This window comes from Halichoerus grypus, chromosome 1 (genome assembly GCF_964656455.1).
Source record: "Halichoerus grypus chromosome 1, mHalGry1.hap1.1, whole genome shotgun sequence".
Taxonomy (NCBI): domain Eukaryota; kingdom Metazoa; phylum Chordata; class Mammalia; order Carnivora; family Phocidae; genus Halichoerus; species Halichoerus grypus.
Window position 1 is genome coordinate 386,880 of NC_135712.1, and position 18,691 is coordinate 405,570.

At 53.0% G+C, this 18,691-nt stretch overlaps 1 protein-coding gene across 6 annotated transcripts in view; it reads right to left on the bottom strand.

The window, feature by feature from the left end:
• PCNT (pericentrin) overlaps positions 1-18,691 on the bottom strand; it is a 124,761-nt gene that overhangs the window by 47,790 nt on the left and 58,280 nt on the right. For 5 of the 6 annotated variants that reach the window (XR_013448334.1, XM_078072449.1, XM_078072074.1 and 2 more), the window contains exons 15-22: positions 17,977-18,126; positions 14,771-14,922; positions 10,522-10,682; positions 10,071-10,309; positions 8,382-8,544; positions 7,634-7,846; positions 3,711-3,743; positions 2,085-2,314 (exon numbers count right to left, since the gene is read on the bottom strand). Coding sequence is in view for 5 of the 6 variants with exons in the window: in XM_078072449.1 (XP_077928575.1) it covers positions 2,085-2,314; positions 3,711-3,743; positions 7,634-7,846; positions 8,382-8,544; positions 10,071-10,309; positions 10,522-10,682; positions 14,771-14,922; positions 17,977-18,126 (1,341 nt within the window). In the remaining variant the exon portion in view is untranslated. The remainder of the gene's footprint in view (positions 1-2,084; positions 2,315-3,710; positions 3,744-7,633; positions 7,847-8,381; positions 8,545-10,070; positions 10,310-10,521; positions 10,683-14,770; positions 14,923-17,976; positions 18,127-18,691) is intronic. The other variant, XM_078072794.1, reaches the window with a different exon arrangement.

Here is an 18,691-nt window from a genome sequence, read left to right on the forward strand (position 1 = left end):
GAGAGGAGACCACCTGCTCAGACGCTGACTGCCCAGCAGGCCTCTCACACTGCAGCCAGCCCTGCTCTTTCATACGTGTGTTCACTAGCCAGGAAATGGGCTCCCAGTCACAGGCACTCTGTGAACGGAGCTAAATGAAGGGCTGACCCTGCAGGTGCAATGAAAGGGAACTTGCGGAACGTGGACAGAAAGAACAGCCACGGGGGGGAGCCTGTGGAATGTGGACAGAAAGAACAGCCACGGGGGGGCACCTGTGGAATGTGGACAGAAAGAACAGCCACGGGGTGCCTGGGGAACGTGGACAGAAAGAACAGCCACGGGGGGGAGCCTGGGGAACGTGGACAGAAAGAACAGCCACGGGGGGGAGAGCCTGGGGAACAAGGACAGAAAGAACAGCCACGGGGGGGGAGAGCCTGGGGAACGTGGACAGAAAGAACAGCCACGGCGGGGAGGAGCCTGGGGAACAAGGACAGAAAGAACAGCCACGGGGCGGGGGGAGCCTGGGGAACGTGGACAGAAAGAACAGCCATGGGGGGGAGAGCCTGGGGAACGAGGACAGAAAGAACAGCCACGGGGGGGGAGAGCCTGGGGAACGTGGACAGAAAGAACAGCCACGGGGGGAGGAGCCTAGGGAACAAGGACAGAAAGAACAGCCACGGCGGGGGGGAGCGTGGACAGAAAGAACAGCCACGGGGGGGGAGCCTGGGGAACGTGGACAGAAAGAACAGCCACGAGGGGGGGAGCCTGGGGAACGTGGACAGAAAGAACAGCCACGGGGGGGAGAGCCTGGGGAACAAGGACAGAAAGAACAGCCACGGGGGGGGGAGAGCCTGGGGAACGTGGACAGAAAGAACAGCCACGGCGGGGAGGAGCCTGGGGAACAAGGACAGAAAGAACAGCCACGGGGCGGGGGGAGCCTGGGGAACGTGGACAGAAAGAACAGCCATGGGGGGGAGAGCCTGGGGAACGAGGACAGAAAGAACAGCCACGGGGGGGGAGAGCCTGGGGAACGTGGACAGAAAGAACAGCCACGGGGGGAGGAGCCTAGGGAACAAGGACAGAAAGAACAGCCACGGCGGGGGGGAGCGTGGACAGAAAGAACAGCCACGGGGGGGGGAGCCTGGGGAACGTGGACAGAAAGAACAGCCACGAGGGGGGGAGCCTGGGGAACGTGGACAGAAAGAACAGCCACGGGGGGGGGAGCCTGGGGAACGTGGACAGAAAGAACAGCCACGGGGGGGGAGCCTGGGGAACGTGGACAGAAAGAACAGCCACGGGGGGGGAGCCTGGGGAACGTGGACAGAAAGAACAGCCACGGGGGGGGAACCCTGGGGAACGCGGACAGAAAGAACAGCCACGGGGGGGGAGCCTGGGGAACGCGGACAGAAAGAACAGCCACGGGGGGGAGAGCCTGGGGAACGTGGACAGAAAGAACAGCCACGGGGGGGAGAGCCTGGGGAACATGGACAGAAAGAACAGCCACAGGGGGAGGAGCCTGGGGAACAAGGACAGAAAGAACAGCCACAGGGGGGAGCCTGGGGAACGTGGACAGAAAGAACAGCCACAGCAGGGGGGAGCGTGGACAGAAAGAACAGCCACGGGGTGCCTGGGTGGCTCAGTTAGTGAGGCGTGGCGTCTGCCTTCGGCTCAGGTCATGATCCCAGGGTCCTGGGGTTGAGCCCCATGTCGGGATCCCTGCTTCTCCCTCTCACCCCTCCCCCTGCTTGTGCTCTCTCTCGCTCTCAAATAAATAAAATCAGAAAGAAAGAAAGAGAAAGAGAGAAAGAGAGAGAGAGAAGGAACAAAAGAACAAAAGAACGAAAGAAAGAAAGAACAGACACAGAGAGCAGACGGCTCGGGCCTGACTTGGGGGGAGTGCTGGGCACGCAGGGCCTGCAATGTGGGCTGTCGGAGGGCCCTCCAGGCCACACACAGGAACATGTCGACAACCCCCAAGACGTGCACGGAGAGGCAAAGGGACCACAACAACCTGGCCGTGAATCAGCCCTAACGCTGTGTCATGGGAGCTCACGCTACGAAGATGACTTCCAGGGACGCAAATAAAATGCAGTCGAGACGCTTACGTCCATGAACTGGCGCTGGTTCCTCAGGTGCTTGTCCAGAGCCACCATCTGCTGCTTCAGCGAAGAGAGCTCCTCAGCCTGCTTGGCACACGCTTCATGCCGGGACAGCTGTTCCTCCAGCTCAGCCTCGAAAACCTTCATCTGGGAAAGCAGAGCAGCGCGGTCTCTCTCGGACTGCTTCCTGGCCTCCGACTGCTCCTGGGTTAGACATTCCACTTCCCTACGGAGAGCTAAAGATACAAAGGAAACAGGGAGAAGAGCCCCACGGATCAGGGAGGGTATTGGGCTAAAGCAGAGGCACGAAACATGCACGGCAGGTGCCCCGCAGGACAGGGCCCTCTGGGGAGAGAGCACACACGTCCGGCCTCCCTGGCAGCCCCAGCCCAAAGCCTGGCCGGGGGCAGGGGTGCAGCGTTTCCCTGCGGAAACAAGGTGACACCTCCGGGGAGGAACATGCACTTGCAAGCCAGTGTGAGCCTGTGTCCTGTCAGACACGAAGCCCACCCCCCTAACAGCCAGCGTTTAGCCAAATACCCACTGAAAATAAAGTCAGGTACTTCAAAAGAAAGAAAAACATATATATATATACATCTTTTAAATTAAGATTGGCTGAAATAAAAAACTTTAAAGCCCGAGAAGACTGTATCGTGGTATTTCCAAATGACACATCAGTTAATTTTCTAAGAATTACGACGTTACATATATTCTCCAGTATGGAAAAAATATATAACTTAAAACTTCCATCAGAGAGAACACGAGCCTCGATGTATAATGTGCTCCCTCCTTGTGCACCCAGGGCCGTCACAGCGTCTCGGAGGAAGAGGGTCCAGCCATCAGTATGTCAAAAGCCAATCTAAAATTAACTGGATGATAAGGCCATAACCCAAGTGGAAACTGTAAATTCATAAGCATCTATAATAAAAGGAGGCTTGCCTCTGATGAATCCTCAAGTGTTCAAACTATCCGCAAACTGAAATTTTAATTTCTTGTTTTAATTACATCTTACTAGCTTTCAAAACTTTTGTTTTACAAAAATCTGTCAGTCTTTTATGCCAAACTAATAGAACGTTCCCAATCAATTCTCATGCTACTAAGTCAGCACCTAGGGTAAATTACCTTAAACATGCAGTTAGAACAAGGTCATTCCCACCCCTGGAGCCAGCCAGACAGCACCATCCTCAGGGCCACATGCTGGACGAAGGGCATCCACCACAGCACACGTGGCCCCATGCAGGCGGCACTGAGGGGAAGGTGTCATGTGGCAATTCAGGCCACGCTGAGGGCCACCTACGAAGTCGGAGTGGCCCAGGAGCTCCACTCGGGGTCCCTGAGCCCCTCCCTCAAGACTTCCGGGGCCCCCAGAGCTGGCCCCCGGCCCAGGACAGCGCATCTACCACCAGACATGGCTCCCTGCAGAGCTGCACAGGCCATAGCTCGGTAACCACAGAGCATCACTGGACAAATGCTTGTGCATGCTCATGTATCAATTCAGGTTAAAGTTGGTATTTTTGTTAACAGTTTGCCACAAAAGCCTTGAAGTATTTTTCCTCTTTAGTAAAAAACTGGGGCAATCTGGTGCAGACATCGCTCGTCTCACATAGCAATCACTGGACTGAGTTTACAAACCTGAGTCCTCGTGTGCTATGGGAACAGGAGTGCCTATGAATGAAAACACAGCATTTTCAGACGTGGAGACAGAAAGTTAGTCAGCGGGCTTCCAGGGCACGTCTGTGGTCCTGGACAGTCTCGAACATCCACGCTTTTCCGTAACGCCACCCCGATGGTCTGAACATCTGTGTCCCCCCAACATCCGTACATTGAGCCTCACAAATGGGATCTGAGCCTTCCCAGAGGCCCCAGAGAGCGCCCGGCCCCTTCTGCATGTGAGCACACAGCCAAGAGGCTGGCGCTCATCAGAGGGCGGCGTGCCAGCGCCTTTACCGTGGACTTGCACCTCCAGGACGGAGGGCACAAGTGTCCACTGGTTGTACCCATCCGCACTATTCTGTGAGGGCAGCCCAGGCAGACTAGTTGCCTTTGGGTTGCAGCAGGTCCTGGATGCCAAAGAATATGGCACTGACTTTTAAAGGAGACAAAAACCCCACGTGGGATAGAAGGCACTGCCCTGAAAACAGCCACGAAACATGCCACACACCTGCAAACAGGTGGGGCAGAGCTGAATTTCCCCACAAGGTGCAAGGACTTCCAAAAGCTCTTAGAAAGTTGGTCAACACTCCCGAGGACCCCAGGCAGAATCAGGACCACACCCTGGACCGTAGCTGGGGAAGCCCGCGGTCAGGAAAGGTCAGGAGGTGCTGTGCAGATGGGCAGCACTGTATTTGTTTATTTTTAAAGATTTACTTATTTGAGAGAGATGGGGAGAGAGAGAGTGTGCACACATGCGCGTGTGAGCAGGGGGAGGGGCAGAGGGAGAGAAGCAGACTCCGTGCTGAGCATGGAGCCCAATGCGGGGCTCGATCTCACCATCCTGAGATCATGACCTGAGCCAAAACCAAGAGTCTGATGCCTACCCGACTGAGCCACCAGGCGCCCTGGACAGAATTTTAAACAACTTAAGCATGCGTGAGTCCTGAAATGGAAGCACAGAATTGTGTGGATGGGTGAAGGGAAAGGAAGAGAGATCAGAGAAGAAATTCGGCTGGAGCAAACAATGTAAGAAGAAAGCCAACCAAGGAGCCCAGAGGACCCCAGAGGAGTGACAAAGGGAAGCAGCAAAGACTGGCCTCACTCTCACTTCTGCCAAGGAGTGCCAGGGCTCTGGGCAGGGGCAACCAGAGACGCAGAAGGGCAGCTGTGTCCACAGCCTCGGGAAGACACAGAGGAGGAGCCAGGCCCAGGCACGGCGGAGCCGCTGGGGATGCAGCTCACAGAGGTAGGGCCACTCAGGCCTCAGGGAGTGAAGACGAGGCTGCTCCCCAGCTCTGGGCTATGTGACTGCTCAGCAGCTCAGGCCCCAGCTCTAAAGTCCCGACACCCAGGAAGTACACATGTTTACAGTGGTAAACTCGGTGGATGGGTGTGGGTCTGGCCACCCCACAGACCCTCAGGCTGGGGCAGTAACAGCTGAGAATGAGCGGAAGGGGCCCTGCACAAGGCACAGAATCCACAGAGCACACGTGCGCTTGCTCACCCCCACACACGTCTGCTCACACTCTCGTGCTCACTCTCACACAGGTGCACGCCCACACTCACAGGTGCACGCCCACACTCACAGGTGCACGCCCACACTCACGTGCTCACTCTCACACAGGTGCATGCCCACTCACGTGCTCACTCTCACACAGGTGCACGCCCACACTCACAGATGCATGCCCACACTCACGTGCTCACTCTCACACAGGTGCACGCCCACACTCACAGGAGCACAACCACACACACGTGCCCACTCTCACACAGGAACATGTCCACACTCGTGCTCATACAGGCTCACAGGCAGGCGCACACCCACTCACACATTCACACACACACAGGTGCACGCCCACACTCACGTGCTCACTCTCACACAGGTGCACGCCCACACTCACAGGTGCACGCCCACACTCACGTGCTCACTCTCACACAGGTGCACGCCCACACTCACAGGTGCACGCCCACACTCACGTGCTCACTCTCACACAGGTGCACGCCCACACTCACATGCTCACTCTCACACAGGTGCACGCCCACACTCACGTGCTCACTCTCACACAGGTGCACGCCCACACTCACGTGCTCACTCTCACACAGGTGCACGCCCACACTCACGTGCTCACTCTCACACAGGTGCACGCCCACACTCACGTGCTCACTCTCACACAGGTGCACGCCCACACTCACGTGCTCACTCTCACACAGGTGCACGCCCACACTCACAGGCGCACAACCACACACACGTGCCCACTCTCACACAGGAACATGTCCACACTCATGTGCTCATACAGGCTCACAGGCAGGCGCACACCCACTCACACATTCACACACACAGGTGCACGCCCAGGCTCACAGGCTCGCTCACACATATGCTTGCTAACGCAACTGCCCACATGCACACATGCCCTCACGCATGCATGGAGCCTCGCCTGACACCAGGATGGCTGGGCACCAGGCAGAGACGAGAGCAGGGGAGAACGGGACAGGCTCGGTGGCGTGAACGAGGAAGGAGCAAACACAGAAGGAGAACTGGATGCACAGCTTACGGTGAGCAGAAGGAAGTCCCTTCCACCCAGAGAGACACGGGAAGGAGAACAGGTCACCAGAAGAGCGCAGGCGGACCGAGAGGCTGCGGGCACAGCCACAAAACACAACAGGAACACCGCGCATCAGCTTCTCAGAAGTCATGTTAACATGAGATCCACAAGAGACACAGCTGAAGGGGAAAGAGACTTAAAGGGTGAAAATGACACACAAGAGAAAAAACAAAGCCGGGTTAAGTTTTCAACATCAGAAATTTACCTCAAAAAGTGGAAAAGGGACAGAGATACGTATAGGTAGACAGATGTTACCAAACGAGAGCCAAGCAAGAAGAGGTCTCGAGTGATTACACACAGACCTTCTGGAACATCCCACGTGGGTGGAAACCAAGAGCCACTGACAACTCACTCTGCCTCAAGAAGCCACGGCGTGGGCCCCGCCTCTCACCAGTACGCGCCCACCCGAGAGAGCGCACAGGACGAAGAAGGCCAGAAAGAATAAAGACAAGGCCGAAAACCAGTGAGTGGAAGACAAAGAAAACGGCGATGATCAGCAACCCCAAGAGCTGGTTGTGTATTGAGGGAAATTAAAAAGAAAAGAAAAACGACTTTCCCAACTTGTTCAGGGTGGCACAGAAACGGCTGAGGCTGTCCCACGAAGGAGACCTGTGCACCACGACCCGTCTGAGCCAGGACCCAGGAGGCAGGGGCAGCCCGCTCCAGGTTTGTGGAAGCACGGGACACGCACCGAAGCTGGCCGGGTGAGCGCAGGTGGGGAGAGAAGCGGGGAGAAGCCAAGGCTTCTGGGGCACCCACGCAGAGCCGCTTCTTCCGATTCTGCCCCTGAGGAGACTGCCGCCTGCCAACTCAACCATCTGAACTCCTCACGCTTTGACTGTTCATACTTGAAATGTTTTAAATATGAGACCTCTAATTACCTGAAATCACAACGAACTTTCGTTACAACTATGTTTTCCTACTTACGATTAATGTTACACGATTTTTTAAAATTTTAAATAAAAATTTTAAGTAGCCCGCATTTTCCCACAGTCTTGGCTATTTGCCTCAAACAGTGAAAAGCTCTTTTACTGACAACAGTGACGTTTTCAGTAGGCTGCTGTTTGCCAGAAGTGATTCTGACCTCACACAGGTAAGAACGCTCAGTGGCCACCAGGGCGATCAGCCCCTCTAACGGAGAAGCAATGCGGGGGGCGCTGCGCCAGCCGGCACGCACAAGGCCCCTCAGCCCAGGGCCCCTGCCTTCTTTCCTCTGCCCTCCACCAGAGTGAGCGTCGGCAAAAGGCACCAAGTCTGCTGCCCCTGGTCCCGCCCTCCGACGCCGGAGCCGGCAGTTCTTACCAGCTTCTCTCTCTTCCGCTTCTGCGGCCAAGACCTCCTTTTGGGTCCACAGGGCAGAGTTCTCCTCCTTCAGCTCTGCCTGCTGCTGGGTCGCCCGCTGCAGCTGCTGCCTCAGGCTCTCCAGCTCCACAGCGAGGCCCTGCTCGGCCGTCTCCTTCTGGCCCAGAGCCTCCTGCAGGCTGGCCTTCTCCACCTTGAACCCTTCGATGATGCCTGAGGAGACGGGGACAGACGCAGCTGCTGAGGCCTTGCTGGAGCAGCAAAGGGATGGGCCAGACGAGGGCATCCCAGCGCCAGCAAGATGTCAGCCATGGGACGTGAGAGCTGAGTGGTCACGCCCGCGTCCCGTTCCTGGATGGACGGCACAGGGCTGGCGCACCCAGGAGGCGCAGGAGCCACCAGACAAGGTGACACGCCTTAGAGCGGCCACGTACAAGACACCCCACACCACGCGTGCACAACACCAGCAGTGTGGGGGTCAGAGGGGCCCGGAATGCCACTTTCTGGGGCACCCACCGCCTGCGAAGGGAGGACTGACACTCTCGTCTCACCACACGAGGCAAGGCCGAGGCTGTCAGCCCAGGGAGCGGCGCTACCGCGCTTGTAAGCTCTTTCCCTGAGGCCTCACACCGTGCCTTATTTCAGTTTTACGTTTTGCTTTTAAAACCTCTGCTAACACCTGCCCTTCCCTCGTGCCTCTGGCCTGTGTGGCCCCTGCAGCCCTTCCCCGCCCGCGGCCGGCGCTCACCCTGCGCCTGGTGCAGCTCCAGCGTCAGCCGCGTGCGGGCCGCGTTCTCCTCATCCAGGCGCTCCAGCAACTCCTGGTGCTTTCTAACGACCTGCGCGGTCTCCTCGTTCTTACAGCTAAATTCCTTCTCAAAACGAGAATGAATCTGACGTGCTTCCTCCAGCTGTTAAAACACATTTGAAAACCGGAACTGCACATTAAAATAAAGCCGACGTTAACACTAACAGAATTAGAATTCTGGCACAAGTGGAATTCTGACAAAACTACAAATATCCTGTAAGAAACGATACTGACGTTCAATATTGTGTCAATTACTAGACCAATCTGCTCATTCAACAATTTTCAAGAAAGAAAAATTCTGCACACAAACACATACGACGCGGCACAGAAAATCTACATGTTCATCAACTATCGGAATAAGCTGTTAAGGAGAAGGTGCATTTCAAAGGTCACAGCAACTGTCCACTGAGATCCTAGAACCTGGGCAGGGATGACCACCTGGCAGTCCACAGGTGGAGGAGGAGACGGGGAGGCCATGGCCGGGAGGAAAGGCTCCTTGGGCCGGTCACCAGAGTGGGCAGGGGGCCTGACGCATCTTTACCACCCGCAGACCCTCCCTGACTCAGTCACCACAAGGCCCCTCTGGGCCTCCTCTGATGCCACCCAGGCCTGGTTCAGTCCCAGGCCCCAATCTCACCCTCCTACCCCAGCAGCCGTGCCCACCCTGCCCAGCCCAAGGCTCCCAGGCCATTGACAGGCTGGGGGCCCCAGACGAACCTCTGAATTCAAACACCTACACCCAACTGTGCCGACAGACACCTGAGCACCTACCCTGGGCCTCTCTGCCTCCTTCCCACTTAATGCAACTCCAGCTTCCCCAGACCCTGCCTCTGAGGGCATCTACAGGTTTCCCCTTGAAAATAGCCCCAAGGCTCCCTCTTCTCATACCTTCACCAGGTGGGGAAAACTTACTCAAGGATTTCTGGGATGTAAACAGCAATGTTTTGGCTAAAAATGCTTATTTTCTAATTGGGCTGAACGGGAAAAAGAATCTCCATACTGCTTTTCATACATTCATATTTAAGGTCTTTCCTGTCTAAAATGTTCTAAAAGATTAACAAACATAATTCCCTTTGCTAGTGATAATCTCTAAACATAAATATATTCAATGTGAAATTAAAATGGTCAGAGGATAGAGCAGAGTAAAGGTAAAAGACCGAACCATGTGTCCTTGACCTGACACTCAGCTCTTACTTTCCATTGGCAGCAAGCCTACTGCTTCCAAAATTTCGGTTCAGAAAAGACTTCTGATTAGGAAAAACACACAGGAGAATATCAGTGGTAGTAACAGAAGATCCAAACAAAATGAGAGGAAAGCAGGTGCACACCCAGAACTGATTTTCTGCCCCCAATGCCAAAGGAGGAGAGAATAGCGAGGGAAGCCAGATCCACCTGGAAAGTGCCAACGTCCCTTCTCACCCTGCAGGTTACAGTCAAGAATCAGAAACACGCATGTGCGGCGCCCAGCAGAGCGCCTGGGAGCTGCGCTATCCTCATCTATCAAGCTTATGCCACCAAACCATTCAAACTATCCACTTATTCAACCCATTATCCTTCTCAGAAAAAGAGAAACACTTACAGGAGCCAAAATAGGGCCACGGACGGACAGCACCCAGAGCCATGTCTCACCTGCCTGGTGGAGTCCAGAGCCAGCTCCAGCAGGCCATCCACCGCCAGGCCAAGGCTCCGGTAAATTCTCCTAATTGGCTGCTCACACTCCAGCGAACTTTGTGGGCTCATGAAAAAGCTTTCACAGATGTGACTGCTAATTTCAGCGTCTGAAGACATCTCCACACATTCAGACAAAGTTCTGTCCAGCTCCAGCAGGGCTGCCTCGGACCCAGGCCACGTCTCATCAAGCACTGGTACTGCAAAGTGAGCAAACACAGAAACCTGCACACACCGCGTGAAAAGCAAGCTCACACGACCAGTGTTGTCGAAGGATAAGCACACCCATGTCCCCAGGACAACGACCCATCCCAAGCATCAGGAGCTCAAGCATCAGCCCCAACAGGGAAGGAGGACAGCACCCAGCGCCCCAGCCCAGGGGCTGCAGGCACCGGGCTGTCCTGGCACTCACCTGCAAACAGGGCCTGGCCACTGGGCTGCGCATCAGGTAGGCCCTCATCCTCCAGACAGAGCCCCACGCGCTCACCGATCCGGCTCTTCAGGGTGATGGCAGCCTTCAGCATTTCTCCAAATAAACTGAGCAGCCTCCGCAGAGCATCTCGGAGCGCTCTCCTGAACAAAGCACACGGCGGACAGCGGGCTGTCAGCCATGACCCTAACTGTCTGACTCCGACAAGAGGGGCACAGCCCAGGGGGCAGCTCTGCCAACAAGACCAAACCTTTGGGCTGCTGCCCTTGACTTAAAAAGACGTCATCTTATTGCTAGTTTTAGCAGGTCCCTGTCCCCAGTCACAGCATTCCTGACCCTCAGGAGGACAGCAGGGCACCAACATGGCCCTGTCCGTCCAGAGCACAGTGACCCTGTCCAGGATATAGCCGGGGGCAAAGTGCTGCAGCCTGCGTGTGAGCTGGAGCCGGTGCAGGGTCCTCACACCGGGGAGATGCCAGGGCCAAGTGGGCAGGAGGCAGGCTCATCCACCCCCATCCATTCCCATGTTCGCATCCCCATCATGGGTCTGGAACAAGGTCTGCTCCCAACATGGGGACACGCCACTGAACAAAACACACGGGGAGCTGCCCCTTACAGGGCTAAGGCACCAGGGGAGAGACACAGGAAGGAGGGTGGGAGGGAAGCAGCGGGGCAGACTACGGAGCATACGGATAGCTGGGGGCCCAACGGCTCCCTGCTGCTGCCCAGGCCACCACAGGTGGCGACCGAGACCTGAGGACAGAGAGCAAGCCAGGCACAGGACGGGAAGGCCCTGTGGGGGCAGCGGGCGGAGGCAGGCATGAGGATGACCGCGGATACGGTGGGTCAGGGAGCGCAGGTGTCAGCTCTGCTCTGAGAAAACACGAGTCCCCCCTCAGAGCTGGCCCCACCTCCTCCTCACGCCCCGTCCAGGCCAGGATGGCTCCAGTCCCCATGAAGATCCTCAAAAATGCCACACACTCGTGGGTGTCAGGGCGTCTGCAGCCGCCGCTCGCCCAGCTGGCCACGCCTCCCAGACACCTGGGATCGTCTGCTCTCTGCCACGTCTCTCCCGTGTGGAGCCGGGACTCTGTACTCACGCTGGTGCCTGAGGGTGACGGAGGCGTCAGCTACAAACAAGTGCTAAAAAGGCACACAAGCTCGCCGTGGAGAGCTCGGAAACCATGCGCAAGAACTCAAGGAGGTCTAGACAGAATGAGAAGGATGCTCGTTCTCTGCACATCCAGCTCGGGCTGAGCAAGGCCTGGCTGGCCCAAGCTGGTTTCTCCTGACCCTCAGGGGCGCACATCTGCACAGGAGCTGCCGTGGACGGGGTCCGGGGCTTCAGCAGAGAGCAACAGGCCGCTAGGCCTGCACGCAGCGGACAGAACACGGGGAAAGGGGCCCAGAGAAAGGACCGCACAAGCTGCACCGCCAACTCGTGGTGCTCAGACTGTCCTGACATCAGGTACAAACACACGGGTAACGCCACAGCCCCAGGCACACTTCATCTCAAGACCAAAACCAGAAATCAAAGTCTGAGACCCCGAAAGAGAGAAGATCTGTATGGTGCCAGAGTAGGGACTTCTTAAATAAAACTCCCAAACAAAGACGACAAAGGGACAGATCAGGACTGGCGCCCACTGTAAAAACTCTAAAGGGACATGACATTTACAGCGGGGCCAGGCCAGCTGGGGGAGCGGACCCGACAGGAAGGAGCACCTGGCACGTGGGTCTTTCCCAACCCAGCAGGAGGAAAGGTTCTTCCTCTCCCCACCCCATCCCCCCCATAAAAGCCCAGCCAATGGGAGGCCGCCACAGCCCGGCCAACGAGACATCTGCAAAATGTTTGCTACTGGGACTCCAGCTGGTTTCATGCTTAAAAATGATGCGCATTTATAACTAAGTGGACTGACTTAACCAGAAGTTAATTTAGGACTTCAATGGCCATTACGAGGAACTTTTGATCTCCCTAAACTTTTTATTCAAAATTAAATTAAAAAGCCCTGGCTCCTTACCAAAAGGAAAAAAAGAAACCTCAATGGGATGCCTATTTTAAATGGTATCTTGGAGGCTTCCAGATGTTTTCGGGATTCTGTTTGCTTCTTTACAAAATATTTCTAAACTGAGGCAAACTGGGATGCCTGGGTGGCTAAGTCAGTTAAGCGTCTGCCTTCGGCTTAGGTCATGATCCCGGGGTCCTGGGATCGAGCCCTGCGTCAGACTCCCTGCTCAGCGGGGAGCCTGCTTCTCCCTCTGCCTGCAGCCCTGCCTACTTGTGCACTCTAATAAATAAACAAAATCTTTAAAAAATATAAATAAAAAATAAATCAACTGAGGCAAGCAATTAAAAGAAGTCAGAATGGCTTCTGAGGCCTCTTGACCTTCCCCCCATCCCCTCTGCAGACACGCTGGGACAAACTAGTACTGGGGTCCTGCCCCCAGTGCCATTTTCCTCTATTCTCTCTGCCAATCTTCCTTTTCCTCTGACCTTCTTCCCACTCCCTCCTCTCCTGAACCTATTAAAACCTGCCTCTCTAAAGTCTTCTGAGGATCTACACAGACCTCAAGCTTCTTATGTTCTCTGGACAAGACCAAATTGCGAGCCATAGTTAAAACAGCTTCCTAAAGTAACTAAGGGCTCCGATAGCTTTGCTGAAGAAGTTAGCAGAGTTACTCAAACTTACCAACCTGGTTTCTCACATTTATATCAGTTAGTCCACATGCTTGTTGGTGAGGGCCACGCCAAACACCAGATGAAACTAGCCCAAAGGAAACATCCCAAGGGGGATTAGAGAATCTAGCATCAACTTCCGTCAGGATGCTAGAACACACGCTGGAAATCACTGAGCAGGTACGGTAGCTTTTCCGAAGCCTGCTGATGGGAACAAAACTCAGGCTTGTACACAAGAGCCTAATAAACCTCTTCACGACCATTACAATGGACTCCAAATGGTCTTTTGAGACCATTCTAGTCTTTCTTTAGATGTTGAATCCACCTGGGTAGCATTTAACTCTATTTTTTAACAGGCTGAACTGGGATCTTTCTCTTAAAAAGGACCAGGACAGAATGCGAAACTGCCCGCTCCAGATTCAGTGACTACGGCAAACCAGCTGCTTACACCCTACAGGAGTCACCTAAGAAACTGCTGAAATCCTCAACTTTCAAATCTGGCAAGTAAAGGCCCCTAAACAAAACCAAAAAACTTATAGTTTCTGCTACTGCAAAGAGCCAGGACACTGGTGGGGGGGGGGGCGCCCTCTAGCCAGTCTTTAAAAAAAAAAAAAAAGATTTTACTTATTTATTTGACAGGGAGAGCACAAGCAGAGGGAGCGGCAGAGGGAGAGGGAGAAGCAGGCTTCCCGTGGAGCAGGGAGCCCGACGTGCGGCTCGATCCCAGGGCCCCGGGATCATGACCTGAGCCGAAGGCAGACACTTCACCAACGGAGCCCCCCAGGCGCCCCTCCAGCCAGCATTTCTGATGTAGGACAGGACAACCAGGAAAGTCCTTCCTGGCACTGAGGGACAAGACCACTAAATATGAAACGCCTGACTCTTGATCAGCAATGCTTTCAAGGAAAGATCCTGCTCAAAAGGGGCAAGTTGTAAAAATTAACAGGAAACCCGATCAGAATGGGTGAGGAAGCCGACAGGGGGAGCTCTCCAGCCCTCCCGGCCGCAGACCCGTCCGCAAGAGGCACCTCCACCAGATCCCACGTTACTGCCCAGGCAGGAGGAAGCAGGTTTCCTTCCGCCCAGAAACAGCTCAGCCAATGGGAGCCAATCACAACGCAGCCAATGAGAAACCACTTCCAACACCCAGTTGACTCCAATGGACTTTGTTTACAACAGGCCCAGCCCCCCTCCCCTCTATAAAAGAGCTTCCTCGCCCGCCCTCCAGACTGGCTCCTGGCGATGCACCCGCCAGCGTGTCCTGGACTGCGATTCTGTTATTCCTGAACAAGCCCACGTGTTGCTGGGAAAACAAACAAACGAAAACCTGGCAATTTAATTTTAAGGTTAACACCACTTATAGCACCAAATTTTGCAGTCTGGCAAAATGTGAAGATTTGGCAAAGTGAGTGGCAGGTATATGGGCATCTGACATCAGTCAGTACTTTTCTTGATATTTAAAGTCTTTTTGAATGAGAAGAATAATGTGGCACAGGGTTCCATCCTGCCCGGCATCTCTGTGCACTAGGGCAGAGGTGACAGAGGCGAGTGACTGACCTTTCGCGGTCAGACAGGTCAATGTCGGACTTGAGCATCGAGATGAGATTTGTGCCTTCCTGGTTTTCCCTGTCACGCCTTTGCTGTAGCTTCTCCAGTTCAGAATGGCGCTCTTCTACCTCGTGACTTAAGGATAAAATTTTGTCTTTCAGCTGTTGAGGAAAAATTGTTACAGCTTTATTTTTAGGAATAAACTTCTGTAAGAAACACTCATCATCCCAGTTAACAAAAATATGGCAAAATATGACAGTGATTAAAGGTGAAAATTACTAATAGGGTCCCCCCCCACCCCCACCATTATTCATTGCCTACAAAAACAGAATACACAAACATTCTAGCCTGCCCCAGGCACCAGGGGGAAGGGGCATATTCACCAGATTATTCTCATGAATAAGAACTCAAAACCTCTTTTTTGGTCATTTAGAATAAATATTAGTTTCCAGGCAAGTGAAGATCATGCTTATATATTTCTCCTTGAAAAAAGAGCCAAGAGAGGCGCCTGGGTGGTGCAGTCAGTTGAACATCCAACTCGGTTTCGGCTCAGGTCGTGATCTCAGGGTCCTGGGATAGAGCCCCAGTCAGGCTCTGTGCTCGGCATGGAGTCTGCTTGAGATTCTCTCTCTCCCTCTGCCCCTCCTACTCGTGCATGCACTCTCTCTCTCTAAATAAATAAATAAATAAATCTTAAAAAAAAAAGTCAACAATCATGGGGTCTCAGTGGGCTGGTTGGCTGGGTGGCACCAGCTGCCCTGGGCATCCCTGGCTACCATGGGCTCCCCAGGCTCCTGATCATTGACCACAGGTCATTGTGGTTTTGTCACACAGCTTAGTGAAATGACAAGTGTGTCTTCCCAGCAACAGAGTGACCTGGGCCCACTGCCAACCACCCTGATTCTTCCGGGCTGGTTGAGTTTACTGACAAGAACACGGGCATCTTCCCACAGAAGATGAAGGAACAGAGAACATGACAGGGCATGACTGCATACACATGCAGCAGAGAGCCAGGCAGACCGCGTGCCTGTCCCACACCGCTGTCAAGAATCAAGAACAACGGGTGCTCACAGCTGCTGTGGGCAGTGGACCAGCCAATGCGTGACATGCCTACCACCTCCAGCTCAGGATCAGATGGATGGAGCCCAAAAGCAAGTGGACTCCAGGTGGAGAAGCCGTGTGCTTGGGGCACACCCAGCTGGCATGGACATCTCTTCATCCAGGAGCAGGAAAAGCAGGTTTGCATGGGGCAGAAAATTGGTAAGAGAATACCAGAGTGGGACCCATAAAACATTAGAAAGTACAAAAAGGAAACAAAGACCAGATAAAATAAGAGTGTAATTTTGAAACCCCTTATTACAGGAAGGAAAGCAAACTCTAAACATAATTTCAATGCTATGCTTGTAGGGAAATTATAAACCACTGGTTATGTCACACTAAGATGGCAAATAAGGACCACAAACAAACAAAAGAGAAGACGAACAGTGAACCCAAATGCTGCCAGCACAGGAAACCGGTGCGCAGATGGCTCCAGGCATGGCCTGGCCCCAGCTGGTGGGGTGTGAGCAGACGGCAGATGCCTGCCGGACGCACAGCACGGAGCCCCGTTCCCATGTCGGCTGCGGGGTGAGGCAGCCACACCTGTGACGGCCAGTACAGGCCACCGCAGTGGCTGGTCCCAGTCTTTGAGTCTATGGGACAGACTTTCCCTCTGCCCGTCCTGCTACCTCCCTTTCACAAAAAAGTACATGGTGACTGGGTTTTCCCCAGTCGAAAAACCTGATACACCTCTAGCAACACTGATCCAAAAAGAGAGAAGTACAAACAAACATCTTAGCAAAACGTTTTTTCAGGGGGCGCCTGGGGGGGGGCTCAGTCGTGAAGCGTCTGCCTTCAGCTCAGGTCATGATCCCGGGGTCCTGGGATCGAGCCCCACATCCGGCTCCCTGCTCAGCGGGGAGCCTGCTTCTCCCTCTCCCTCTGCTGCTCCCCCTGCTTATGCACTCTCTCTCACTCGCTCTCTCTCTCTCTGTCAAATAAGTTAATAAAATCTTTAAAAAAAAAAAAAAGAAAGAAAAGGAAACATGATTATTACAATCCTGAAAGGTCTACATTGTGGGACTATCTCAGAAAACAGTATAAATAGGGGCGCCTGGCTGGCTCAGCTGGTGGAGCATATGCCTCTTGATCTCAGGGTCATGAGTTCAAGCCCCACATTGTGTGTGGAGCCCACTTGAAAAAAAAAAAAAGAAAATAGTATAAATGATACATCTATACTCACAAAGGAAATAATAAACTCAACAACAACAAAAAACCAAACCCAATTCAAAAACCGTCGAAGGACTTGAACAGACAATTCTTCAAAGACACACAAATGGCCAATAAGCTCAGGAAAAGATGCTCCACATCACTCATCATCAGGGAAACGCACATCAAAACCACGATGAGGTCGACGAGATCCCACATCACACCCGCTATGGAGGCGATTATAAACAGAGAAGGTGGCAAACGAGTGCTGGTGAGGCTGTGGAGAAACTGGAACCCTGTGCACAGCTGGAAGGAACCTAAGCTGGGGCTTCGGGTGTGAAGACAGTATGGCAACCCTCAGGACACAGACAGGTCGCCGTATGACCCAGCAGTCCTGTCCCTAGACACGCACCCCAGAACCGACAGCAGCACTTGTACACAGAGCAACGGCACTCGTAACAGCCAAGAGGGAGAAACAAACACCTAGAGGTCTATCGGCACATACATCTGTGAAGACAGAAATACAATGTGGCATCTCCATGTGACAGAGTATTTATTACTCAGCCACAGAAAACCAGGAAGCTTTGACCCACATTCTGACATGCATGGACCCCACAGACATTACGCTGAGTGAAATAAACCAGACACAAGAGGACAAGTGTTGTATGATCCCACTTACAGGAGGTCCCGGAAGTGGTCAAATTCACTGAGGCACAAAGTAGAAGAGTGGGTGCCAGGGGCTGGAGGGAGGGAAATGGGGAGCTAGCAGTGATGGGGGTAGGGTTTCTGCTTGTGATGATGACGAGCTGTTCTAGAAATGGATGGTGGTGATAGTTGCACAACCATGTGAATAGGGTTAATACCACGGAACTGTATACTTAAAAATGATTAAAATGGTAAATTTTATGTTATGCATATTTTACCACACACAAAAAAGTAATAACAAAGAAAAAACATGTGCCACATACCTGCAGAATTTGGTTATTCTTCTCCTGAAGCTGCAGAAACAAAGACTCTTTCTCTTTTTGGTAAAGAGACTGTGCGTGCTCATACTCCAGCCTATGTATCTCCTCCTTTTCATGCAAAGCAACTTTCTTCTTTTCATTTTCAAATTCACCCTGTATAAAAGTAATTAACAAAAACAACAAAAATGCCACTAAGCTCTAAAAATTATGCTTGTTCCATTTCTCTGCTGTTTGCTAAACCACAGTTCATTCAACAAATATTTATTGAGTCCATACTATGCCAAGAGCAGCGATCAAAAGGGACAAAGCCGGAGTGAACATGTATTCAAAGGTGCTTCTCATACAGAACATAAAGACGACAGCTCGCTGCCTTTCCCAAATGATCACATGAAGAAATTATCCATCACCAGGCTATCATGACCATCAGAATCCAAGATATTTAGAAACCTAAATTCCTTTGGTTTTAAAACATAAACCCTATTTCTTCCTAAATAATAAAAACTGTTTCTCATAACGTTCACCTAACAAATTATATTAATGAAATAAGCTTAAAACAAAACAAAACAAAACAAATACAGAGGCAGCACTTCCAAAATGGCATTACAAGGACCTCCAAAAATGTATTCCTCTATAAAAGCACTGAGAACACTGACAAACACTGTAAAAATCAACTTTTTCAGAGCTCTGGAAATTCAGAGAGACTTGTAACAATCCGGAG